The 27,830-nt window shown below is 44.9% G+C and overlaps 1 protein-coding gene across 1 annotated transcript; it reads left to right on the top strand.

Annotated features, from left to right (window-relative positions):
* Nucleotides 1–250: 250 nt before the first annotated feature.
* Nucleotides 251–26,044, top strand: LOC113427913 (papilin-like). The gene is made up of 12 exons (XM_087959095.1): nt 251–397; nt 4,992–5,087; nt 5,996–6,136; nt 6,510–6,644; nt 7,488–7,733; nt 14,579–14,746; nt 20,112–20,258; nt 21,455–21,619; nt 22,938–23,075; nt 23,516–23,692; nt 24,265–24,432; nt 25,886–26,044. The coding sequence occupies exons 1-12, from the start codon at nt 328–330 to the stop codon at nt 25,927–25,929; spliced, it is 1,695 nt and encodes a 564-aa protein (XP_087815221.1). The 5' UTR covers nt 251–327; the 3' UTR covers nt 25,930–26,044.
* The last annotated feature ends 1,786 nt before the right edge of the window (nt 26,045–27,830 follow it).

The raw sequence follows: 27,830 nt of genomic DNA, 5'->3' as shown, positions 1-27,830 counted from the left end.
TTTGCATGGAAGGCAGCCACAATTCATGGCCTTGCAAAATATTGGCTCTCCGGAGTGGGCAGAGCTGCCTGCTGCCAAGAATGAAGTGGGGAGATCTACGTGGCAGGAATACTCCCCTACGTGGTCTTCCTCCAGGGGTCAACCTGACATGCCCCACAATCTTTGGGGAATATAAGATAAGCCTGTGGACACAACAAGGAATCCTGGGACTTGGCACCAGCAGGGCGAAGAAAAGCAGACTCAGCAGATCTGGCTTTGGCCTCGGAGGCTGAGGGGCGGATATATTGCCAGCTCTGTCACATAGGCTGGACCAGTAGAACTTCAACCATGAAGGCCCCACTGGTCTGCTTCCTGCTCCTGGCGGTTTCTTTTGCTACGGCAACTGAATGGGATACTGGTGAGTGCAGATTCTTTTCTTCACTGAGGGAGTAGTATTGGAGAGGCACAAGGCAACACCCCCATTCCCTTAAACCTCCATCCCAGTAACCTGGGAATTCAATGATCCATTCTGGGAAGAGTTGCAGAGAAGAGCAACCAAGGTGATTAGGGGACTGGAGGCTAAAACATACAAGGAACGGCTGAAGGAACTGGGTCTAGCTAGTCTAGGGAAGAGAAGGACTTGGGGGGGGGGGACAGGATAGCAGTGTCCCAGTATTTGAGGGGCTGCCCCAAAGAAAAAAGGAGTCAAGCTATTTTCCAAAGCCCCAGAAGGCAGGACAAGAAGCAATGGGTGGAAACTAATCAAGGAGAGAAGCAACTTGGAACTAAGGAGGAATTTCCTAACAATTAGAACAATTAATCAGTGTGGGAGAGCTTGCCTCCAGAAGTTGTGGAGGTTTTTAAGAAGAGGTTGGGTAACCATTTGTCTGTGATGGTACAGGGTCTCCTGCCTAAGCAGGGGGTTGGACTAGAAGACCTCTAAGGTCCCTTCCAACTCTACTACTCTAACTAATTATTATTATTAATATAGCTCCTTAAGCAGCCCAGAAGGTCTCTTTTGGGCAGAAGCAGCCCAGGTGACCAACGCTTGCTCCACATTTGTGGAAGAACTTCCTCCTCCCACAGAATACAGAATGCTGGAAGGGACCTTGGAGGTCTTCTAGTCGAGCAGGAGACCCTACAGACGGAGGCTTCCAGAGGACCTTGGTTCCTCTGACAAGTAAGAGTTTAGACCAGGGGTCGCCAACCGGTAGGCCACGGCCCACTGGTGGTCCATGAGAAAATTGTGGTGGGCCGCAGAGAAATGTCCCCCCAAAGCAATTAATCCAGGCTGCGCCCTGGCTTATGGCCCGCCCACCCGCTGGCTCCCACCCTTCGGCCGAGCGCAAACCTGCAAAAAGCAGCTCAGCCCTGGCCGGGCAGGACGAGGTGATGGTGCTGTTGCAGCAAGAGGGGGCTGGCAGCACAGGCAGGCTGAAGCGGCTATGGAGATGGCCGGAAGGTGCAGGAATGCTGCGCTACTTGCATATACATAGTTATGAATACATGAAGTGGGTACATATAAGAAAAATAAAAGAAACAATGGGACAGGGACGGTAGGAACATTGGTGCGCTTATGCCCGCCCCCTACAGGCCCCTTAGGAAAGGGGTGACTTCCGAAGGCCAAAGGGTCAGGGCTGCTCTCCCCCCTCAGCAAGCCAGGCCTGGAGGAACATGAAGAATTATGGGCGAGCGCTGGAGAAATGCGTGTTGGAAATGCCAACCCACGTTTCCAGTGTGTCCCTCCTCTGTCCCGAAGTAGGGTTGAGTGGGGGAGAGGGAGCAGGGGGAGGGAAGGAGAAGCCCGGCTGGCTTTCCTTTGGCATGGAGCAGAAGGGGGAGGGTGGGAAACCAAATGCATACACCAAAAGAGCGCAGAGGAAGACGGGCTCCTAATAACCAGCCTGTTTGTGCAGGCAAGAGCTTGAGCTTTTCTGGGCTCGACTCCCACCCCCCGGCCTCCACACAGGGAGGGGCCCTTCTCTGCTTGGAAGCGGAGGGAGAAACATGGAGCTTAGCCTCAGGGGGTCCTCTTCTTGTGTGGAGGCTGGTGGGGTGTTGCCTGGTTATTAGGAGCCCATTTACGATTTGGTTATAATTAAATAAGCATTTTTATATTATATCTATATCTATACATATACATATACATATATCTATAGCTATAGCTAGCTATAGCTATATCTATCTATATGCAGGTCTTGGCGTGTTCAGATCTTTTGCTGTGTAAGATTGAGAGTATCTTGGTGACATTTTGATGAGGTCTCACTCTCCATCTTCAGGCTGGTGCTTTCGGCTTCATGCTTGTGAGAGCAAAATAAGCACAAAATAAGTTCGCACAAGCACGAAGCCGAAAGCACCAGCCTGAAGATGGAGAGTGAGACCTCATCAAAATGTCGCCAAGATACTCTCAATCTTACACGGGAAAAGACCTGAACACGCCAAGACCTGCATACCTGTAGCCGTGAAAATCTAGAAAAATATCTATCTATCTATCTATCTATCTATCTATCTATCTATCTATCTATCTATCTATCTATAGAGATAGAGATAGAGATAGAGATAGAGATAGAGATAGAGATAGAGATACTGCTGTCCAGACAGTTTAGAGTTAATGGGATTTGGGATAATTAGTTAGGAATTGTGAGCTGTCCCCTTAAGGGAATGCATCATGGTAAATGTAGTTAAGGTATCCTGGAAAATGTAATCCATGTCATGTGGTCACATCTGTAACCCTGATTGGTCACTGAATTAACCCTTGTTGGGTTGGGGGAGGTTTCTTCACCCTTGCCTGAACACATAGCCTCGTGGTTGCAGCTACCCCCTGCCTCTACTACTATGGGATGAAATATGGAATAGAAAGATTACTATCATTTTACACTACGATTTCAACTATGCAAAGAATTGGACATTAGATGCATCTCGACATAACTGTGAGTCACCTTGAGGATACCTAATATAATCCAATAAAATAAACTTTGTATGGAAGAATTTGTAGAGTTATTCTACCTGTCTTTATATTCAGCAAGTGAATCAAAAGACAGAATAGTAAAATGATAGTAATCTTTCTATTCCATATTTCATCAGAATAGAATAGATATAGATATAGATATATAAAATTGATATTTAATATAAAAAATAAAAATTTTATATTAAATATGTTATCTTGTTTTAAAAAAATTGTATTAGTGGTCCTCAGGATTTAAAAGTATGAGTTTGGTGGTCCCTGAGGTCGAAAAGGTTGGCGACCCCTGGTTTGGACGCTTGACAGCCCAACAGAACTAAGGTCCTTGTTGGATCAGACCATCCAGTCCAGTTCTTGAGCCCCAGGGAACCTTCTGAATGTATCTCAGATTGGGGTTAAGAAACCTGCTTCCACCCCCATTAGATAGCCTGGCCCTGCATGATCAATAGCTACTAATCATCAATCTACCATTCTCTTCCGTCACATCAGTGTTGACATCCATCTCCACAACGTGTGAGAGAGAGAACTCTTTAGCCTAAGAAGGCCACACAAAGCGGCATCTCCACCATTAGGTCCTACCTACTGATCCATTGGGTCCCAGGAGGAGACAGGGGGGTGGAATTTCCATTCATTTGATAGACCTATAATATTTGGGGGGCTTCCTCGCCTCTTCTTCTAACTGCAAAACCTGGTGGGATCATCCCTTATTCTCAGATGTGGAACAGACAGGAAGAACCAGTGGGATTCATGGTCACAAATGGGAAGTTGGCCACCAGCTCCATTGAGTTATGGAGCGAAGTCCCAAAAGTGCTTTTTGCAAAAGGCAACTGGACTTTCTTGGATATATTTTTTTTTTTGCTTTGAAAAAATGTTTTGCTTCTCATCCAAGAAGCTTCTTCAGGTGAACTGAAGAAGCTTCTTGGATGAGAAGTGAAATGTTTTCAAGGAAAAAAAGAATGTCCAGTTTGCCTTTTGGAAAAAGCAACATTGGGACAGCCATGATGTGGATGATGGAGAATCTCCGTAGACATTGTGGACTGAAGAAACAGAAAGTCCTAGTGTGTATTAATGGCTAGGGGAGACAGGCTGCTAGTTACACCTTGGCCTTGGAGAACCAGTTGCTGGGAACAATGAAGGGAAGCCAGGCCATCTGGTGAGCTCTGCTCCTTCCCTGGAAACCCAGCCCTCCCCTCCTCGTGCTGTGGGACAGTGATCCCCAACCTTTCTTATGCCACGGCCCGGTATCCCCAACCTTTTTATGGGCGGCCCGGTACGGCATTAGCTGGGCGCCGCCATCTTTTTGATGAAAAGTGCTTCCGGTGAGCTTTCTACCTGGAAAAGCTCACCGGAAGCACTTTTCATCAAAAAGATGGCGGCGCCAGCAAACCAGCTGCCCGGTAGGACTTGTTCCACAGACCGGCCGGTCCGCGGACTGGTGGTTGGGGACCCCTGCTGTGGGAGACTGGGCAGAGAGTGGGATGGGCTGCTTTGCTCTGCTGGGTGGGAAATCAACCCAAGAAGCAGGACAGGGAGGGACCGACCATGTGGAGCTCTCGCCTCACAATCAGGAGGCTGTGAGTTGGATCCTAGGTAGGGGCTAATATTTGGAATAGACTCTCCTGATCGAGCAGGGGGTTGGACTAGATGACCTCCGAGGTCCCTTCCAACTCTGCTATTCTATGATTTCTATGGTTTTGTGAGGCTCCTGGTTCTGCTCCTTTGGTTCCTCAGCTGGAGGGGCCCTTGTAGAACAAAGGGCCTGGGACAAGGTGAGATACTTGTTGGTGGAGGGAATGAAAATAATGGCAGCATGGATACACACACACACACACACACACACACACACACACACACCTTTTCCTATATCTCACTGGTTCTTCCAATAGTCCTCCCTCATCAGAGCCATCTTTTGGAAGAGGAAGACCAACTTTGGCCTTGGGGATTGGCAGTTTTGTCCAGTTGGTGGAACAGCTTTTAACAGGCCACCCTGGGAACAGTAGAGCACAAACTCCAGAGGATGAAGGTCTCATGTTTTGTCCTCTCCTTCCAGATGGCATTATTCTCCAAGCAAAGGGACAAGTGGAGCAGCAGAACCCAGAACCACCAACAGATGACACCTCTGGGAGGAAGCAACAGGGGGGAACTGGTAAGAGCTTCGGTCAATTTGCTTGCGATCTTTATCTTCCTTTATTCCCACAGCTGTTTCCACTGCAGGAGCAAGCCAGCCCACTTCTCTCTGTGTCTCTGTCTCTGACCCTCTCACTCCCTCTCCCCCTGAGGGGTCCTTGGTGCTCTCTGAGCCTCGGGTTATTTTCTTGCAGACGCTAGATGACCTGGCTAGGTAACATCATCACCATTCTCTTTGGGTTGGTGGAGACAAGAGGAGGAGGAGGAGGAGGAGGAGGAGGAGGAGGAGGAGGAGGAGGAGGAGGAGGAGGAGGAGGAGGAGGAGGAGGAGGAGGAGGAGGAGGAGGAGGAGGAGGAGGAGGACTGTGGTGTCCTTGGTGCTCTCTGAGCCTCGGGTTATTTTCTTGCAGACGCTAGATGACCTGGCTAGGTAACATCATCACCATTCTCTTTGGGTTGGTGGAGACAGCAGGAGGAGGAGGAGGAGGAGGAGGAGGAGGAGGAGGAGGAGGAGGAGGAGGAGGAGGAGGAGGGAGGAGGAGGAGGAGGAGGAGGAGGAGGAGGAGGAGGAGGACTGTGGTGTCCTTGGTGCTCTCTGAGCCTCGGGTTATTTTCTTGCAGACGCTAGATGACCTGGCTAGGTAACATCATCACCATTCTCTTTGGGTTGGTGGAGACAGCAGGAGGAGGAGGGAGGAGGAGGAGGAGGAGGAGGAGGAGGAGGAGGAGGAGGAGGAGGAGGAGGAGGAGGAGGAGGAGGAGGAGGAGGACTGTGGTGTCCTTGATGCTCTCTGAGCTTGGTGGACTTTTGAAGATGTTTCATAACTCAACTAGGGAACATTATCAGTGCTAGAAGGAAGGGGGTTTGGGAGGAGAAGAGCTCTGGTTTGCCCAAAGCTGACTGAGATTGCTTTCCTTTCTCTTCAGGTCCTCCCTCATATGGCCAGTGCCCACCTACAATTACAATTGTTCCCCAGGACTACTACTGCCAGCTGGGCGGCCCCTGCCCAGGGGATGAAAAATGCTGCCAGATTGGGAGAATGACGAAATGTATTCTTCCAAAAGGAGGTGGGTGAGCTCCTGCCCAATTTGGGGCAAGGTGGATGGAGGGTTGAGGGGGGTGGGTTGGCAGTTTTGGAAGTGGAAGGAGGAGAATCCAGGAGGAGTCATGTCCCAAGATCTGATTCTGCTCTTGCCAGGGCTCTCCTTCCTGGGAAAGGGCAGAGTGCCACTCTTCCGGTGCTGCGGTGCCCTTCTAAAGACTCCAGAGATAGGATTGTAGCACCCATTCTGGTGCCACCTCTACCCATGGCAATTGGCTGGGATCGCAGTTGTGCCCACTAGGCAACTTGAGGGCCCCGTTGAGACCCACCTGATGGAGATGCCAGGACACCCTTCTTGGCCTGAGGGGACCACTCCATGCCCACTTTTTCTCTTCCAGTGCACCACCGTTACTGCCCCAGGCCTGAAGACCAGCCCGTCTACAATAAGCTCTGTGCAGGAGACTACCAGTGTGGATGGCATGAGAAATGCTGCAGTACGGAAGGTCATAAGAAGTGCGTTGTGGCTATGGCAGGTAGAGTCTCCGCAGGACACTTGTCCCCTCTTCCCTGGAGGGCCACAGGTGGTTCTCTCACAGTGACCCTGCAAAAATGAGGGTCCTCCAACTTTGGGGGTACCATCACGCATTGGGAATTCAAAGAAAATGGCTGCTTTGGGGAAAGACTTGACCAATGTTGAAATGGCTGCCAAATGGAGAGAAAACTCACCCAGGATACTTCCTGCTACTCTTCTGGTGGGGTAGACTTGTGACCCATCAAGCCTCACCCCAGGCTCAGTTGCTATGGAAACCCCTGAACTCACCTGGGAATGAGGAGAAGGAGGAGGCTGCCCCTTGGCTGTGCAAGATCCACCTTCCTCTTTAATTTCAGTCCATGGGTGAGGGAGGGAAAGGAGACGCAGAGTCCTTAGAAGCAACCCTGAATGGGTATCCAAGGGGGCCCTGCTTCTGACGGGCTGAGCACCTGAGTGCAACCCCTTCCCCTTTGCTGCACCCCCTCCAATCCTAGCCTGGTTGCTTCATTCCCTCCCATCTGGCTACCATGAGGTCCTTGGTGATCTCAGAGCTTGGTGGATTTGACCCTCACCTGACGTGACCCTCCCATCCCAAGACCCACTGAATGCTGACACTGACCTCCCCTGAACTCCGTTGAAGACGTCACCTAGCCTGCTAACGAAATGTTCAGGAACCAAACCACGAGCTTAGAGGATGAACCTCTGTCCTCATCTGGGTGCTTTTCCCGCAGATGTTTCATTACCATACTAGGTAACATCATCCGCGTCTGCGCAGAAAACCCCAAGCCCAGGGGCCCCACAGTTCCACTCTGAGCCACAAATACTCTCTCCTGCCGGCCTCCAGGTGTCGCTGGCGTTTGCCCCAAGAAGCGTCTTCCACGGGGCCCCACCCCCATGGAACACAGGTGCCTCAATGACCGCGAATGCGACTCTGGGAAGAAGTGTTGCTTGGAGGAGCATGGCCTGAACTGTGTATACCCTGAAGGACTCCACCGGAGCCAGAACCAGAACCAGAACCACAACCACAACCACAACCACAACCAGAACCACAACCAGAACCAGGACCAGAACCAGAACCAGGATCAGACAGGTGAGGAAGAGCTTGGCAAGACCCCACAAGGCAACCACTAGGTTTCTTGCTGTCCAACAGCTTCTCCAACGGTCTTCAGCCAGTACACACACACACACACACACCCCTGGGTGGCCACTGTCTTCTCCCCATCATCTCCTCACCACCTTGTTCCCAAGTCAGGCTTTGGGCATCCCTGTGGTTGTGGTGTTGCAGTCCTTTGTCAACCTTTCCCTGACCCAGTCCAGAGACAACTGCAAGACCAGCCCCCTGGGCCATTTCTCCTCTTAGAATAAGAGAGTTGGAAGGGACCTTGGAGGTCTTCTAGTGAAGTCCAACCTCCTGCTCAGGCAGAAAGCCCTATGGCATGTCAGACAGATGGTTACCCGACATCTTAAAATCTTCCAGTGTTGGAGCATTTACAACTTCTGGAGGCAAGTTGTTCCACTGATTAATTGTTCTCACTGTCAGGAAATTCCTCCTTAGTTGTAAGTTGCTTCTCTCCTTGATTAGTTTCCATCCATTGCTTCTTGTCCAGCTTTCAGGTGCTTTGGAGGATACCTTGACCCCCTCTTCTTTAGGGCAGCCTCTCTCAAATATTGGAAGACGGCTATCATGTCAGACTAGACCTACCCAATCCCTGCAACCGTTCATCGTATGTTTTAGCCTCCAGCCCCCTAACCATCTTTGTTGCTCTTCTCTGCACCTTTTTTAGAGTCTCAACATCTTTTTTATACTGTGGTGACCAAAAGTGGATGCAGGATTCCAGGTGTGGCCTTACCAAGGCTTCATAGAGCAGTATTAACCCTTCACATCTTGGAGGGAAGCCCGGGATTCAGGCAGGAGAGAGCTCAGCAGGAATCCCCCACGGATCAACCCAGGTCACACCAGGTTCAGATGACCAAAGGAGCCCACCAGCTCCACAGCTGGGAAACAGAAACCAGTCTGTGGGGCTCAGCTATTCCAGTCTTGGGTCCTGCTGCATGGCCCGTAGGGGCTCCTTCAACACTAGATCCGGAGATAATATGCACCGCAAAAGCAGACTGTGAAGCTCTTGGGCCTTTTTTGCGCCCAAGGTCCAGGTTGACCCTATCTCTATGTCCCTCCTTGCCTAACCTTCCAGATGCCCCATCAGAGATTCCATTATATATATATTGGACTATATATAATGGAATCTCTGGTGGGGTATCTGGAAGGTAGGCAAGGAGGGACACAGAAATGGGGTCAACTTATTCTCCAAAGCATCAGGAGCAAGACAAGAAACAACGGATGGAAACCAGTCAAGGAAAGAAGCAACCTGGAACTAAAGATAAACTTCTTGAGAGGGAGAACGATTAACCAGTGGGACTGTTTGCCTCCAGAAGGTGTGAATGCTCCAACACTGGAGGCTTTTAAGAAGAGACCGGACAGCCATTTGTCTGGAACAGTATAAGGTTCCTACTTCAGCAGGGGGTTGGACTAGAAGAAATCTAAGGCCCCTTCCAACCCTGTTATCCTATTACAGGTAGTCCATCGCTTGTAACAATTCATTTCGTGACTGCTCAAAGTTACAACAGCATGGAAAAAAGTGACTTATGGCCATTTTTCACAGTGACGTCGTTTGCAGCAGGTCATGTGATCAAAATTCAGACACGTGGAAACCGGTTCATATTTATGACCGTTGCTGTGCCCCAAGGTCACATCATTCCCCTTTGCGACCTTCTGACAAGCCAAGTCAGTGGGGAAGGCAGACTCACTGTGTGCAACTCCCACTTAACAACAGCAGTGGTTCACCTAGCAATGGCGGCAAGGAAGCTCGTAAAATGGAGCAACTTAAGAAATGTCTCACTTAACAACAGAAGTGTTGGGACCCGTTGTGGTTGTATTCCGTTATGAGACAAAGCAAGAAAGTGGAGCCCACAGGCTCAAGAAACACGCAGAGATGGAGAGGGAGGTTGGTTGCTCTTCTCTGCACTCTTTTTAGAGTCTCAACATCTTTTTTGTAATGTGGTGTCCAGAACCGGACGCAGGATGCCAGGCGTGGCCTTACTAAAGGTTTATAAAGCGGTTCTTATAAGTGACTAGCTGATAACCCGGCGTTGCCTGGGTTTTTATTTATCTCAGTCCTGTATTAGACAGGAAAAGGAATGAAGTATGTCTCGTGTCAGATCAGAGGGGGGGCCCTTGTGGAGTACTGTGAAGCCGTTACCATGGCAACTCCACTGTGCTGTACAGTAAAAGCCATTTTAAGGCACAACAGGCTGTGTCTTAACAGAACTTGAATCCAAAATGCACACTATCACTGTCAAAAATACTGTGATTTGATACTATAGATATATATACTTCATTCCTTTCCATTTCAGTGGCCGAGGTGTTCAAGAATCATGCTGGAACAAACACACACACAGATACACCCACCCACCCACCAAGGGGTGTTAGGAGTGTCTTACCTCCATAATATTTTGTTCCAGAGAGTAAGTCATCTGTGTAACAAGCTTTGGTTGAAATTGCTTGAGGTGTTCCAGAGTTATGCTGGAACACACACACACAAAGAGAGAGAGAGAGAGAGAGAGAGAGAGAGAGAGAGACCCATCCACACCCACACCCACATTTGCACAAAAGTGCAACTTGACATCCATGGATGTTTGAGCAGCCCGAGCAGGGGAGAGAGGCGGGCTCTGCTTTCTGGGGAGGGGGACACCGGGGGTCCTAACAACTCTCCAAAGCCAATTCTTTGAAGAACAGAGTTGGAAAAATGTCTCCGGAGATTTCCAGTCATCCAGGTCTCAAAGGTACTTTTTTCTTCAAAAAGCAACTGGATTGTTTTTTCCAGGAGGAGGAGGAGGAGGAGGAGGAGGAGGAGGAGGAGGAGGAGGAGGGAGGAGGAGGAGGAGGAGGGAGGGGAGGAGAGGAGGAGGAGAGGAGGAGGAGGAGGAGGTGGAGGAGGAAATGTTTTGCTTCTCACCCAGAGTTAAGATTGGCTGGAAAGAAGAGAAAGACCAGGGGAGACGGGAGATCAGCCTTCCAATATTTGTGGGGATGCCCCAGAGAGGAGGAGGAAGGGGTCAAGCTATTCTCCAAAGCACCTTTGAAGGCCAGACAAGGAATAATGGATGGAAACTGTTCAAAGAGAGATTCAACCTGGAAATAAGGAGGAACTTTCTGACAGGGAGAACAATCAACCCATGGAACAGAAGTTGCCTTCAGAGGTTGTGGGAGCTTCATCACTTGAGACTTTCAAGAAGAGACTGGACTAAATAGGAATAGAATAGAATAGAATAGAATAGAATAGAATAGAATAGAATAGAATAGAATAGAATAGAATAGAATAGAATAGAAATAGAAATAGAAATAGAAATAGAAATAGAATAGAATAGAATAGAATAGAATAGAATAGAATAATAATTAGAATAGAATAAATAGAACAGAATAGAATAGAATAGAATAGAATAGAATAGAATAGAATAGAATAGAATAGAATAGAATAGAATAGAATAGAATAGAAATAGAAATAGAAATAGAAATAGAATAGAATAGAATAGAATAATAATAGAATAGAATAAATAGAACAGAACAGAACAGAACAGAATAGAATAGAATAGAATAGAATAGAATAGAATAGAATAAGGGAATAGAATAGAATAGAATAAATAGAACAGAACAGAACAGAACAGAACAGAATAGAATAGAATAGAATAGAATAGAATAGAACAGAATAAGGGAATAGAATAGAATAGAATAGAACAGAATAGAATAAGGGAATAGAATAGAATAGAATAGAATAGAATAGAATAGAATAGAATAGAATAGAACAGAACACAACAGAATAGAAACAGAATACAGTAGAATAGAATAGAATAGAATAGAATAGAATAGAATAGAATAGAATAATAATAGAATAATAATAGAACAGAATAGAAATAGAAATAGAATAGAATAGAATAGAATAATAATTAGAATAGAATAAATAGAACAGAACAGAACAGAACAGAACAGAACAGAATAGAATAGAATAGAATAGAACAGAACAGAACACAACAGAATAGAATAAGGGAATAGAATAGAATAGAATAGAATAGAATAGAATAGAATAGAACAGAACACAACAGAATAGAAACAGAATACAGTAGAATAGAATAGAATAGAATAGAATAGAATAGAATAGAATAGAATAGAATAGAATAGAACAGAACAGAACAGAATTGAATAAGGGAATAGAATAGAATAGAATAGAATAGAATAGAATAGAATAGAATAGAATAGAATAGAATAGAATAGAATAGAACACAACAGAATAGAAACAGAATACAGTAGAATAGAATAGAATAGAATAGAATAGAACAGAACAGAATAGAATAAGGGAATAGAATAGAATAGAATAGAATAGAATAGAATAGAACAGAACACAACAGAATAGAAACAGAATAGAGTAGAATAGAATAGAATAGAATAGAATAGAATAGAATAGAATAGAATAGAATAGAATATAGAAATAGAATAGAATAGAATAGAATAGAATAGAATAGAATAGAATAGAATAGAATAGAATAATAATAGAATAATAATAGAACAGAATAGAAATAGAAATAGAATAGAATAGAATAGAATAATAATTAGAATAGAATAAATAGAACAGAACAGAACAGAACAGAATAGAATAGAATAGAACAGAACAGAACAGAGTAGAATAGAATAAGGGATTAGAATAGAATAGAATAGAATAGAATAGAATAGAACAGAACAGAACAGAATAGAAACAGAATACAGTAGAATAGAATAGAATAGAATAGAATAGAATAGAATAGAATAGAACAGAACAGAACAGAATTGAATAAGGGAATAGAATAGAATAGAATAGAATAGAATAGAATAGAATAGAATAGAACACAACAGAATAGAAACAGAATACAGTAGAATAGAATAGAATAGAATAGAACAGAACAGAATAGAATAAGGGAATAGAATAGAGTAGAATAGAATAGAATAGAATAGAATAGAACAGAACACAACAGAATAGAAACAGAATAGAGTAGAATAGAATAGAATAGAATAGAATAGAATAGAATAGAATAGAATAGAATAGAATAGAATAGAATAGAATATAGAAATAGAATAGAATAGAATAGAATAGAACAGAACACAACAGAATAGAAACAGAATAGAGTAGAGTAGAGTAGAATAGAATAGAATAGAATAGAATAGAATAGAATAGAATAGAATAGAATAGAAATAGAAATAGAATAGAATAGAATAGAATAATAATTAGAATAGAATAAATAGAACAGAACAGAACAGAACAGAATAGAATAGAATAGAATAGAATAGAACAGAACAGAACAGAATAGAATAAGGGAATAGAATAGAATAGAACAGAATAGAATAAGGGAATAGAATAGAATAGAATAGAATAGAATAGAATAGAACAGAACACAACAGAATAGAAACAGAATACAGTAGAATAGAATAGAATAGAATAGAATAGAATAGAATAGAATAGAATAGAACAGAACAGAACAGAATTGAATAAGGGAATAAAATAGAATAGAATAGAATAGAATAGAATAGAATAGAATAGAATAGAATAGAACACAACAGAATAGAAACAGAATACAGTAGAATAGAATAGAATAGAATAGAATAGAATAGAATAGAATAGAATAGAATAGAATAGAATAGAATAGAACAGAACAGAATAGAATAAGGGAATAGAATAGAATAGAATAGAATAGAATAGAATAGAATAGAATAGAATAGAATAGAATAGAATAGAATAGAATAGAATAGAATAGAATAGAATAGAATAGAATAGAACAGAACACAACAGAATAGAAACAGAATAGAGTAGAATAGAATAGAATAGAATAGAATAGAATAGAATAGAATAGAGAAATAGAATAGAATAGAATAGAACACAACACAACAGAATAGAAACAGAATAGAGTAGAATAGAATAGAATAGAATAGAATAGAATAGAATAGAATAGAATAGAATAGAATGGAATGGAATGGAATGGAACGGAACGGAACGGAACGGAACAGAACAGAACAAACAGAACAGAACAGAACAGAACAGAATAGAATTCTTTATTGGCCAAGTGTGATTGGACACACAGGGAATTTGTCTTGGTGCAAATGCTCTCAGTGGACATAAAAGACCATTTTAAGCTGTGTGGATTTCACCTTCCAGGGTGGCCTTCAACCGCCAACAGGGCTGGCTGAGGAATTCGGGGAACTGAAGTCCACATATCTTAAAGCTGACAAGATGGAGAAACACTGCAGGGGCTCCTGTTCAGCAAGCTGGGTCTCCCCCACCAGAGGTCTTCTCCGGCTTCCCAGCCAAGCTAGGCTAGATGCCAGCTAGTGGCCAGCCAGGCATCCCTTGGGCTTCTGAGAGTCAGGTCCAGTGGTGGGATTCAATTTTTTTTACTACTGGTTCTGTGGGCGTGGCTTGGTGGACGTGGCAGGGGAAGGATATACTGCAAAATCCCCATTTCCTCCCCACCCCACTGACCTGCTTTCCAGCTCCATTCTCCTGTGCAGGGCAACCAAAGGAGACCCAGCCCATCAGCTGGGACTCAATGGGAGGCAGAGAAGAGATGGGGTTGGCGGGGCCAGTCAGAGGTGACATTGGCTGGTTCTCCAAACTACTCCAAATTTCCGCTACCGGCTCTCCAGAACCGGTCTGAACTGGCTTAATTCACCACCTCTGGTCATGTCCCCCCCAAGACAGAGATGCATGAAGGCCCCAACTGGCAAAAGGGCACCACAGGGCGGGTGACAGGGTCCGTTCCACAATGGCTGAAGTCTCCTGCCCTCCTGGGCCCCCTTGAGAGGTGGGGCACCCAGGCGCAAACTTTTAAGTCTCGGCCATCTGCTCTGTTTCTCAGATATCTGCCAGCTGCCGGAAGTAAAGGGCCTTTGCAGAGGATATATTCCTCGCTGGTTCTACAACAAGCAGATGAGAAGATGCGAACGTTCGTTCTACGGAGGCTGCGGTGGGAACTCCAACAATTTCAAGACCCTGCAAGAATGTGAGCACCGCTGTGTCCTTCCAGGTGAGGCCCAGTCAGAGGGGAGGGGTGGTCCGGTCTGAGGGAGGAACATGATGAGCTGTAGGCCAGATGGGTTTTGCTAGCAGGCTATGATGGGAGAAGAAAAAGGAATGGGGGGGGAGAGAGAGAGAAGGAAAGAAGGAACGAAGGGATTGAGGGAGGGAGGGAGGGAGGGAGGGAGGAAGGGAAGGAGGGAGATGGAGGGACGGATGGACGGATGGAATGGGAAGGGAGGGAGGGAGGAAATGAGAAGAGAATGGAAGAAGGAAGGAAGGAAGAAGGGGAGAGAGGGAGTGAAGGAATAGGAAAGGAGGAAGGGAAGGAAGGAAATGAGAAGGAAATAAGAAGAGAATGAGAAGAAAGGAAAGAAGGAAGGAAGAAGGCTGGAAGAGAGGGAGGGAATGAAATGAGAAGGAGGAGGGAAGGAAGGAAGGAGAAAGAAAGGAAGAAAGGTGGAAGAGAAGAGAAGGAAATGAGAAGAGAATGAGAAGGAAGGAAGGGAGGAAGGAAGGAAGGAAGGAGACTGAAAAAGGAGAAATGATGAAGGAAAGGAGGAACAGGGTATCGTCACTCACAATACTACAAAGGCTACTGTCTTTTTTAAAAAAACAAGTTTTATTAATTCTTCAAGACATACAATACATAAATACACAAAAACACAAAACATAAAAGCATAAAAATCTCTTTTCTGAAAGTTGCTTAGTCCCGGGTTATAACTCTTGGTACAGACACAAATTCAAATTCATATTCCTTTTATATACCATTTCATATCTTATTAACATTTCAATTTTCTATATAACTTCTCCTCTCTTTTAAATTTTCTCAATTTTATTTTATTTATCTCCTCTCAATTCAGATCATAATATTTATTATTCTTTGTCTGTTCTATTTCCAGCCATCCATTTATTTTTCTTCTTTAAAAAAGAAGAAAAACTTCTCCTGTACACTATATGGAGTATGATGCCTTTATCTCTCTCCCTATATTTATAATACTTAATATAAAACACGTAACTTACATTGGGATTCTGTCTGGTACATTCTAAAATTATACTATGTTATAGAAAATGATACAAATCTATTCATTAGTATTGATATTCATTTATATCTTGAACGTTTAACACATTACTTTTCAATTAAATCACATACTTTTATGGGAGCCCTATTTTCCATAGTTATTCCCCCTCTACATCACATATTATAGCTCATTATTTCATTACGATGTTCCTCCTTCTTCTACTTCAAATCTCTCATTTCACAAAAAATTCGCTAATATACCATAGTCTGATCATTAATATTAACAATCATTTATATCTTAAACATTTTATCCATTTCAATTAAATATCATGCCTTTGTGGGAACAGTTATGCTTTCCAAAAATTATTACCCCCCCAGATCGCAATCTTAAATCATATTTCATTGCAGTACTCCTTTTTCTTAACAAAAATTTCACTAGTTTATGTTAAATATTTTATCACATTTTAAATTACATATTATTTCCAATTTTCTATGGTTATTTCTAAATACAAATATAAAAATACAGTCTTATGTACCTTTCTAGAATCCCTTTATCAATAAAGTTTATCCATTATCTCTAAAAAACTTTTGCTTCTTAACATCTTGCTCCCCACCATTAGGGCTTCTCATCCCTTCCTTTTTCCCTTGCTTCTTCTTCTCCTTGTCCTCTTTAACCCCTTGTCTCTCCACCTCCCTTTTATTCTGTTTTCCCCTTTCTGTTGTTTCCTAACATAATGTCCCTTTTTCACCTTATTCTTCTCTTTTGGGTTGTTTTTCCAGATCTTAGAGTCCTCTTTTCCTTTTCTCTTTCTTTTTCCCTTCTCCAACCAAAGTCATTTGTTCATCAAAGATGGCTTCTTCTTTGTCCCCTTCATCCTGTTGTTCATTCTGCTTCACATAAGTATAAAAATTGAAAAATAGTGCCAAGACCATCTTTCCTTCTTGTTTTTCTTTTTCATATTTTTGATATACGAGTTTCAATCCAACCACAAGTGATGCCATTGTGTAGAGAAAAGTTTTTCCAGACAACCACCCAGATGTTTTAATCAGAAATAATTCTCAAAAGTTCCAAATTCACGGGGCTTCCGGTTTGTCGGCCGCGAGCGGCAGGGATTTGCGAAGCTGCGCGATCCCTGCCGCGCTAGCCGTTTTTGGGGCTCCGACCCAGCCGGGTGCGGAGCTAGGCTGCCCTGCAGGGGCAGCTGAAGGTAGGGGATCCGGAGAAGGGACTGGGGGGTGTTGCAGACCCCTCCTGGCCGGCAGAACCCCCTTTTCCCAGGACGGTGCAGCGGCGGTCCGTAATGGCCGCCACAAAGAAGCTGGCAGCCGGGTAAGAATGCGCAGGAGGAAGTGGAGAAAGTGATTGAGAGGAGAAAGTTTTTCTTGGCTCCTAGGACTCTAAGACATATTTAATAAAATTCCTGAAAAGTATGACTTTCTGAATAATACCTGCCAGAAGAGGAAAAAAGCGGCTGCTTGAAGGTGCTGAAAGGATAGCTTTCCCTCTTTTCCTACGGAATAAATAACTGGATATTAAGAAACCTATTTTTAGGTGGAAATTGGTTTTAAGCGATGAGTGGGAGAGAGAGGATTAAAAAGAAAATATTTGTATGCTAAGATTTGTTGGAGCAGATGCCTTAAGGATTTGAAGACTAGAATATATTGTAACAAGACTTTAAACAGATTATGGACTTTCTTTCTCTTTGATTGATATCACCCCAGAAGGAGAAAGTGAGAACTCTGCCTTGGTTTGGACTGATTGATAACTTTGGGACTGTTCTATCTTTTTTATTTTCTTTTGAATATTCTGGTTGTTGTAAGAAGAAAGAAGGAGAAAAGAAAAGAAGATTTATAATGGCTCTTTCTGTTGAGGAACTAAGAAATGGTGTGGAAGAAGCTTTCCTTTTCTTAGAAATGGCGCTTACCAATTATCAACAAAAATTACAACAGATGAAGACAGCAGAGGAACAAGAAAGAAAGGAAGGAGCCATCTTTAATGAATCTCAGAATTTGATCCAGAAAAAGGAAGAGAGAAAGAAAAGAAAAGAAGAGAAAAGAAGAAAACTAAAGGATTTAAGGACTTAAGATCTAAAAAACATTTAAGAAAGGGAAAAATAAAGTGCAAAACCAATATGATGATTGTAAACAAAGGGGAAAAGAAATACGACAGAGAAGGGAAGCCGGTAAGGCAGAGGCTAGAAGAAGGGGGTAGAAAGGTTTGTTGGGAAAAGAAAGAAAGGAAAAGGTGGAGAAAAGCTACAACGTTTTGAAATTAAATGGAAAAAAGGAATTTTTTATGGATAATGGATAAAGTATAATTTTTTTTAAAAAAAAAGATTTTGCAAGGTACATAAGATGAGATGGTAGTATTGCAATGGTTTAAGAGTTGATAAGAGATTAAAATGTTAAAATGTTTAAAAATGATTGGTTTTAAAACTTAATAATAGGAGAGGTTTAGAATATTGTTTTAATTAAAGAGTTTAATAAAATTATGGTATTGATGTTATTATAAAATTTTTATTATAGTATTTCTTTTTAATATTTGGATTTATTCTCTAATTATGCACTTAATTGTGTTGGATGTATTAGTTAGATAGAATGTACCAAGCAAAATCTGATTGGGTATTAGATAGTATTTTAAAGATTAATTTGATTAACTTAGGGGAGATAGAAAGGCATCATACTCTGATTAATGATTTCAGGAGAAACTGATTTTCTTTTTTTTTCATAAGGGATGAGACAAAGGGATGATAAAAATGGACAAAAGATACAAATATAATGATTTAAACTAAGATGATTAATTAAGGTAGAATTAAGAAGTGTGAAATATGTGGAGAAGTTAATATAGAAGGCTTAGAATGGTAAATAAAATAAGTAATGATATGTAAGATGAGCATGAATATAATTGAAGTCCATGAAGAGAGAGACACCTGGGTCCAAGTTACTTTCAAAAAGATATTTTTTTATGTTTTGTGTGTTGTGTGTATATGTCTTTTTGGGGAGAGAATTGGTAAAAACTTGTAGAAATATAGAATGAGAATAATGGTAACTAAGTCAGAAAGAAACAGATGAAATAATAATAATGATATTGAATAAGAGTAAAGAGAAGTAAAGAGAAATTGAATAAGAGGTTTTGGTATATTATATGGAAATGGTTTAAAACAGAATCATAATTTATCTGACTTGTTAAATTTACAAGGAAAAAGGTTTAAACATGTAATGAATAATGATAATTTGTGTGTTTTAAAAATTAATAAAACTTGTTTTAAAAAAAAAAAAAAAAAAAGTTCCAAATTCACCAAACAATCCAAACAGGCTGTTTCTTTTAAATACCTTCTTCTTCTTCACTTTCTCTTTCTGGAGTTAAAGTTTAATCACAAAGTTCCCTTTCAAATATATTTTTGGAAGTCTTATTGATGTTTAGTAACTCTTTAAAATTCTAGGCAATCTTCTCCTTATTTTCAAATTTTGCTCCAATTTTTCCCCTCTCCCTTCCCACTCACAGCCAAAAGGATTTTTCCCTCCACTGTCACTTTAGGAAGGAGAGTGGAACAAAGAAAAAACTTTCCCTTTTAAAATATTCGCAGCTTGTAACTCTCACTAGAGACAATGCATACTTAGCAGCCTTCAAGATTCCAGGTCACTTTCTCTTGTCTTGTCCCAGTTAGAAGCAGCTTTCACTATTCTTCCGACTTTCTCCCTCCTGCACCTGCTTGTCCGGCTGCAGATTTCTTCGTGGCGGCTATTGCTGACCGCCGTTCCTCTGCCTCGGGAAAAGGGGTTTAGCCGGCTGGGGAGGGGTCTGCGACACCCCAAACCCCTTTCTGGATCCCCCTGTCTTCAGCTGCCTCTACGGGCAGCTATATCCCCCAGATCCAAACGGATCGGGGGAACCTTTGCGGCGAATGCAGCAGGGATCGCGTGGTGTCGCAAATCCCTGCCGCCGCCGAAAGCTTGCAAACCGGAAGTCCCACTACAAAGGCTACTGTCTGTCAATCAGTCATAGACTGCAATTCAGGAGACTCCAAAGAGAATTGAGAGGGACAGATGGACAAGTCCACTGCTCAGCAGAGGAGGGAGGGAAGGGCAGAGTGGATCTCCTTCTGTTTTTCCAACTCATCTTGAGTTGTTTACTCGATTCTGTATCTAGCGATAGAATTCTACCTAGCTTCTATGAGAATATATTACTTTTTTTTCCCTGAAAAAAAAAAAGCTAGAAAAAGCTGTTTGAGTGAGCCTTACAAAGGCCCTGCTGAATTCATGGGTAATTTTCAAAGAGAACAGAAATGCTCCCACTTTACTGATAGAATCCCATCTCCCCCCCTCCACCCCACTCCCCCCAAAACCCTTGCAGATGTCAACAAGCAGGGCACGTGCCCTGCCATCATTCAAAGTGAGGACGCTCCTTGTGGCAGGTTCTGCTCTGATGATGCCAGCTGCCCAAGCATCCAGCGCTGCTGTGACACGCCCTGTGGGAAGAAATGTAAAATCCCACAAGAAAGTAAGCCGTATTCCTGGACTGGGAGGGGAGACGGCAGGGGGGGGAGGGCAGAAGGAGGGCACACGGGTGGAAGCTGCCAGAGGAGGGCTGTTGGATGCCAACCTGCACTGAGACAGCCTCCGTTGGGTAGATTTTATCTTTTTATTTATTTATTCATTTATTTTGTCAAACATCTATGAGAAAACAAGCAAAAGTATGAACATAACATATAAACATATAAGTATAAACAGGTGTAAGTATATACACAATAATTGATTACGAATAAATGGGAACAGTAGGACGATAGGCACACTGGTGCGCTTATGCACGCTCCCTTACAGGCCTCTTAGGAATGGGGTGAGGTCCACGGTAGACAGTTTGAGGTTGAAGCTGTGAGGGGTTGAGGCTGTGACAAGAGTCAGGTAGTGAGTTCCAGGTGTTGACCCCTCTGTTGCTGAAGTCGTATTTTCTGCAATCGCGTTTGGAGCGGTTTACCTTGAGTTTCTATCTACAGTTTGCCCTTGTGTTATTGTGGTTGAAGTTGAAGTAGTCATTGACAGGTAGGACATTGTAGCAGACAATTTTGTGTACTAAGCTTAGGTCAGACTGTAGGTGGCGTAGTGCTAAGTTGTCTAGGTCCAACATTTCAAGCCTGGTGGCATCAGGTATTCTATTGCGAGCAGAGGAGTAGAGGACTCAAGGCTTCTCTACACAGTGGAGCATTTAGTGGGCCGGGGAGTGCTGGGAAGGGTTCCCCTGCCACCTGGTGTGGCCTGACTAGAGAAGACCCTTCAGGGTTGCCCGGCTGCACCGGACATGGCAAAAGACCTCCAACTCTTTGAGGGGTGTGAATGAGGTTGGAGGACTTTTGCTGTGCAGCTTGTTTGCAAAATCTCCCTCTTCCTCGCCACCACGGATGCCTCCTGTCACACTGAGGAAGGTCCTGCAACATTTGGATGGGGCCTCTTCTTCTACTAGGGCAGGGGTCCCCAACCCCCAGGCTGTGGTCCACTAGCCGGCCTTGAGCCTTTCAGAACCAGGCCGCAGAGGTGGTGGGCGAGTGCATGCGGGCTTGCCCGTTGCACACGTAAAACCATCCACACACATCCACACACTCCGCAGGTCCGCAAAGCTGAAAAAGTTGGGGAACTGTGTCCTTAAGGTTTGAGTCCCACTCCGAATGCTCTCTTCATTCTGTGTCCCCCATTTCTCCCTAGATCGCCCAGGATACTGCCCGGTGCTGCTCCTCCCACCCAGCAGAGCGGACGTTTGCTTCCAGAACTGCACCAAAGACAGGGACTGTAACCACAACATTGTTAACCTTCCTTGGAAGAAGTGCTGCAATTTTGCGGGCAGGAAGATATGCGTGGATGCTGTGGAAGGTGCTACTCCTTCCTTCCTTCCTTCCTTCCTTCCTTCCTTCCTTTCCTTTCTTTCTCTCTCTCTCTCTTTCTCTCTTTCTTTCTTTTTTTTCTGCTGGTTCACTCCGTCCTTCCCTCCCTCCTCTGCTGAGCAGTGGACTTGTCCGTCTGTCCCTCTCAGTTCTCTCTTTGAAGTCTCATGCATTGCAGTCTACGACAGACCAGCAGACTGTAGCTTTTATAGTATTGTGAGTGACAATATCCTTTCCCTCCTTCACCATTTCTCCTATCTCAGCCCCTTTCCTTCCCTCCCTCCCCCTTCTTTCTTTCTTTCCTCATCCCTCTCTCCCACTCTTCCTTCCTTCCTTCTTTCCTGTCCTTCTTCCTGTCTGTCTTTTTCTTTGTCTCTCACTCTGTGTCTATCTCTACCCACCCCAACACAACCACCACACACACACACACACCAATGACAGATGGCAGGATGCCCAATCCCACAATGACATCCTGTCTGTATGGTATGGTCTATCCACACCATACTTTTCAGCTCATTCCTAAATTAAATTAAACCTATTTCCTCCACATGCACAACACCTGTATCTGTCCTAAAGGGTGTGCATCAAATGTGAAGCCAAAAAGGTTCTTGCACAAGTTTAGCATTAACCAAGGGATGCGTTGCTTGGCCTTTTCCTGTCCTGGTATGGCATTCTCTGGCCTATTCCAGGACCGAGCCCTGCACTGGACTGTGGGAGGGAGGGGGGGTCTGGCCTGGACTGACAGCAGCAGAGAAAGGGCAAGGCTGCATCAGAGAGACACCTCTGCCATCTGAACCCTGCCTGTGGGTGAATGTAGTCTGAATTCCCAGAAGGGAGGGGCTGTATTAGAGAGAGCAAAAGAGGAAGGAAAATCTAGATAATTTGGTCAAGAAGTTTAATATAACTCCTTCCTAGAGATTCACATAGTATTATGAGCCGCAGTGTTGCAGTGGTTAGAGTGCAGTACTGCAGGCTACTTCTGCTGACTTCCGGCTGCCTACAGTTTGGCAGATCTAATCTCACCAGGCTCAAGGTTGACTCAGCCTTCCATCTTTCTGAGGGGGGTAAAATGAGGACCCAGATTGTTGGGGGCAAGAGGTTGACTTTATCAAACTCAGAGAGGGCTGTAAAAGTACTGTGAAGTGGTATAGAAGTCTAAGTGCTATTGCTATGATCTATAATATGCAAGTGGTTGCTTTAGTCTGGCAAGATTCCGTCTGAGGTAAGGAACACCAAAGAAAACTGCGCCAAAGTAACTGTATGTGTCTTGATTAGTTCTTGGGATCTGACACTCCCTCTCATTCTAGAACACCCCGGCGTGTGTCCCAGGAGGGTCAAACTGCCGACCTTGGTTCCCTGCAACAGCACCTGCAGTGATGACCGTGACTGCAACCTGACTGAGAAGTGTTGCTACACCGGCTGCGGCAAAGGTTGCCTGCCTTCAGGTGTGTCCAAGCCTCTTTCTCCCACCTGTTTCCTTCCCACTCTGTCCTCCACCTGAGCACCAGGCAGCAGGGAGAGTTTGCAGCAGAAATTCAAATCCAGAAAACACACACAGATGATTGATTCAGCAGGATTCATTAACTTCTTTATATACATAATAACATTTGAAGTAAATTTTACAATACCAATAGTAGATTCCTCCAGCGTGGAAAAGGTTACAAGCAAAAACACAACCGGCAGCTTCAGAGTTCAGAACAAGAGTGGTTTCACTTTAGAGCTGAGAGCACAGAGCTAAGCCACGCCCAGATTCCTTCCTCTCTCAGCCCCCAATTCAGCTCCCATTGGCTGATGTTGTGACCCATGTCTCTGCCAGTTCGTGAATATTCTGACAGAGCCCCTGAGCCAGAGCCCACACAAACTCCCTTTTTTCACTCTCTTGCAGTCCGCAGTGACCAGTGCCAGTTACCTCTGCAACAGGACAGCTGCAAAAAGAAGTTGCAGCGCTACCACTATGATGGAGACAAGAAGAAGTGTGTCTTGTTCATGGGCTGTGGGGACAATCACAAGAACTTTCAGACCAGGGAGCTGTGTGAAAAGGCCTGTGGGGAAATCAGCAAAGGTACAGAGGATGAGTGTTGCATTGAGGTCCCTGCTGTGGTCAGGCTGGAAAGCCAACACTTCCCTCCCCTCTGAGTCAGCCCAACAAGAAACATCATCCAAGGTCCCTTTGGAGACATTCTCCAGGCCCCCTTTCTGTCTGTGGACTCATCTGCCTCTTATCCAACCATTGTTTCATCGGCAGCTTTTCCTTCTGTCCCCCAAGGCCATTCCCACAGACCACTACAGATGCCAGCCTTTCTGGCTCTCATTCTGGGGGCCCTTTTCCATATGACCCATTCAGTCCCACACAAGATCAAATCTTAGGTCTTTGGGTCCATCTAAGGCACGGGTGTCAAACTCACCTTATCACATTGTGGTCACATGACATATCATGACGTTTTTCCCCTTTGTGGAGCTGGGGTGGGCGTGGCTCTGAGTGAGGCATCCGGCCCATCAACCAACAGTTTGACACCCCCGATCTAAGGCTTTCAGGGAAAAGGGACACAACCCATTAAAGGAAGGAAAATATGCTTTCTCTGTCTGTCTCAATGCCCTGCTTCCTTTTCTCTTGTTCTCATGCCCTCCCTACAGAGGTTTGCAAACTGCCAGCAGACCCAGGTCGTTGTTTAGCATATTCAGAACAATATTACTATAACTGGAACACCAAGAAATGTGAAACATTTGTTTATGGAAGGTGTAATGGCAACGGCAATCGCTTCTCCACAAAACTGGAGTGCCAAATGGTCTGTGGTGAATTCGGTAAGGACCAGGAATGAACGTGACCTTGTGTATACACAAACATGCTGCGTCTGTGAAAAGCAGCCCTAACCCCAGTCTGGGCGTTAATCATTTCTCCTAGTGTGTCAGCTGCATTTTCCTCCAGTTCAGGAGGCAGCCATTCTCATTGTCCTTAGAGTCCTGAGATTGGCCTTCCAACTTCACTGGGGGACTGACTGTCCAATGGCCTCTCTGCGTTGTGTAGAAACTCAGTCCTTGTGGTTACCTGGATGACCACAAAAGCAGAAACTCTCCTGCTCGCACTCAGCTCTTTCCCCATTCTGCACAAGGGCTGATGTGACACAACAACCAAATGGTGGTGAGGGTGGAGACATCCTAAGTCTCTCTGCTCGGGTCCTCTGCAAAATGAGTCTTGTGAAATAATTGTCAAGAGAATGGCTGTGACTATACGATTGAAACCCCTTTCCCTTTTTTTAACTCGTATCACACACATGAAAGTATGGCATGTAGAAAGAAGTCAGGTGAGACACCTAGGTAGAAAGGAGGAAGTCTATTGGGAGTTTTGCAGTGATAATTCAGCACCAGAAAAATAAACACAGATGGCCGATGCTTCATTTAACATCTTTATGAACATAAGTAGATTTTACAAACCAGTTGTAGATTTCTCCAACAGGGAGCAAACTCAAACGGAAACATGTAGCAAGTTCAGAGCAGAGCTCCAGTCTTCAGCAAGCAAGCAAGTTAGTTTCATCTTCAATAGACCGACTCAGAGCTCAACTTAGCTGCAGAGTTGCAGAGCTTAACATAGAGCCATGCCTAGGCCACTTCTAGTTTCAGTTTCCAGCCTAGGCCACTTCAGCCTAGGCCACTTCTAGTTTCAGTTTCCAAAACAATCCTCATTGGCTGATTTAGTTTCTATGCCTATTCATTGGTTGACCTTGTTACCAAGCTCTATTCCAGTTCACGAATATACTAACAAAGTCCTGCTACAGGGCCACTACTGGTACTGGGGATCTTCCTGGCTGGTGACGCTCCGAAGAGGAGGAGAGCAACATGGGTTGTGGAGTGGGGAAAACTCCAGGATAAGCAAAACCCAGAATAAGCTGCGTGAGGGTTTGGCCCAGGGGAGCTTTTCCACAATGTTACTATCATAACAAACCTTGAACTTGTGAAACATTGATTTATGGATTGTGCCATGGCAGCAATAATCATGTCTCCACTTTCCCACCCGCTGAAGGGCCAGTGGGCAGCCAGGGGGAAAGGCCCAGCCTGGGGAGGAGGAAGAAGCAGGGGGGGCCACTCTGGGAGGCCGGTGGTCTCGCCTGTCTCTGGGACGCAGCCTGTGAATTGATGGTTGCCCAAATACGCCCACCAGGCCCTCCAGGCAGGAGATCCAGGCAGGAGGCCAAGCCGCCTCTGCTCTGCTCAGCCAGGAGCCCCTTGCCCACCTTCCACTCCTCTTTTTTCCTTACAGGGCAACAGCAACAGCAGCAGCAAGAGCAAGATCCCAAAGAATGAGTCCCTCTTTAGCATCCCTGCGTGGAAGCATGTGCTTGGGAGCGGACACCACCGCCCCAGCTGCATTCCTGTTTGCGCTTGCCTTCTCAGGAATAAAGACGCGGCTTTTCCTGCATACTCAGCGTGTGGTTCTTGAGTGGGAGATCAACACCCCTGCCTGGCGTGGGCTCTGTGGGAAACCAAGCCTTTGCTTGTCCAAGAGATTTGGGGGGACCTTCTCATCCCACCCCACTTGTGCCCGCCGAAGCGACATGCTCTGGGCCCCATCAGCCAGAGCGTTCCAGCTTCCTTCTGCCATTGCGCCTGAACAGGGGCCTCCAACCTTGGCAACTTTAAGACTTGTGGAGACTGGCTGAGGAACTCTGGGAGTTGAAGTCCACACGCCTTAAAGTTGCCAAGGTTGGAGAGCCCCTGCTCTGGAACATCTTGCACCCACCCCCACAAGTAAGGTCATGTCCAACCATCCTGACATTTCATAAGAGCCTAAAGATCTGGCTGTCCCAATTGACCTGGGGCTCCAATGGATGGGATGGAGCCCCCACAACTTCTGGTGGCAAGCTGTTCCTCTGGTTAATTGTTCTCACTGTCAGGGAGTTTCTCCCGAGTTCCAGGTTGCTTCTCTCCTTGATCAGTTTCCAAGCCTTGTTTCTTGTCCTGCCTCAGGTGGAGAATAGGTGGACCCCACCCCCTCTTCCTTATGAGAGCCCCTCAAATATTGGACCACTGCTATCATGTATGCCTCTTCTGAATCAATCATTTCATCAGAATAGAGCTGGAAGAAGGGACCTTAGAGGTCTTCTAGTCCAGCCCTTTGCCCAAGGCAGGAGACTCTATACCATTTCAGACAAGGGGCTGTCCAATCTCTTCTTTAAAAGCCTCCAGTGTTGGAGCACCCACGACTTCGGAAGGAAAGTCGTTCCACTGATTGTTCTCACTGTCAGAAACCTTTCTCCTTAATCCCAGGTTGGTTGTCCATCCGTTACTTCTTGTCCTGCCTTCAGGTGCATTAGGAGAGAATTCCAGCCACGCATCCCATGCAGGCCCCATTTAGACTGAACGTTGACCTCTTTCTGCCACTTGCCAACGGTCATGGTGCACGCTGGAGGCCAAGGAGGCCACTCGTCCCTTCAGCCTTAGCCCCTCGCCCCTTAGCGATAGGCAGGGGGCCAGGAGATGGCGCAGCAGCAGCAGGTCCCACTTCCCACCCAGATCCAGTTTGGGCCAAGAAGACAATGAACCTGAGGCAGACTTTCTCTCGCCTGGCACAGATCCACCAGGTGCATGGAATGCAACAAGGCGGGGCAGATTCCTCATCAGGTTGTAACACAAATGGTACCATTTTGCATACCTACCTCTGACATTAGGAAAGTGACATGGAAGCCAAGATTTGCGTTGCGATCTTGGAATGCAAATTTATGATGATTCACAGCAGATGTTTTTCCACTTTGGCAGCTTTAAGATGCTGGCTGAGGAATTGTGGGAATTGAAGTCCATTCTTTTTAAAACTGCTAAGCTGGGGAAAGTCTGGGTTTAAGACGAAGGTTGTGGAAAGGGACACCAATGACTGATACCCCCCCAAGGAAGAGCGAGGCTGGACTGGCATCTAACACGCCTATTATAGGACCCTCAGACAAATACAAGGGAGCGAAAATATTTCTTTTTCAAATTGTTGTCACCTTTTTGGTATTTTGTGAGGTACATTCCCATCTAAAGTCTCAAAAATCCCAAGGGGAAGGAAATATTTCTCAATCACTCATAACATCTCCCATTGGCCTTGGAAAATGCCATGGAGCATTTATGTCTGTTTCTCCCAGTCTGGTGTTTCCCAACACCCATGATTCCCAGCCAGCACAAGGTTGTGGCTGAGAATGTTGTGCCTCATGGTGCTGAGACCCTGCAGA

The sequence above is a fragment of the Notechis scutatus genome, chromosome 3 (assembly GCF_049901735.1).
Source record: "Notechis scutatus isolate UNSWTSFEM ecotype Mainland chromosome 3, rNotScu1.2, whole genome shotgun sequence".
Taxonomy (NCBI): Eukaryota; Metazoa; Chordata; class Lepidosauria; order Squamata; family Elapidae; genus Notechis; species Notechis scutatus.
Note: the sequence above shows the minus strand (reverse complement) of the source record. Positions and strands in the feature narration are given on the sequence as shown.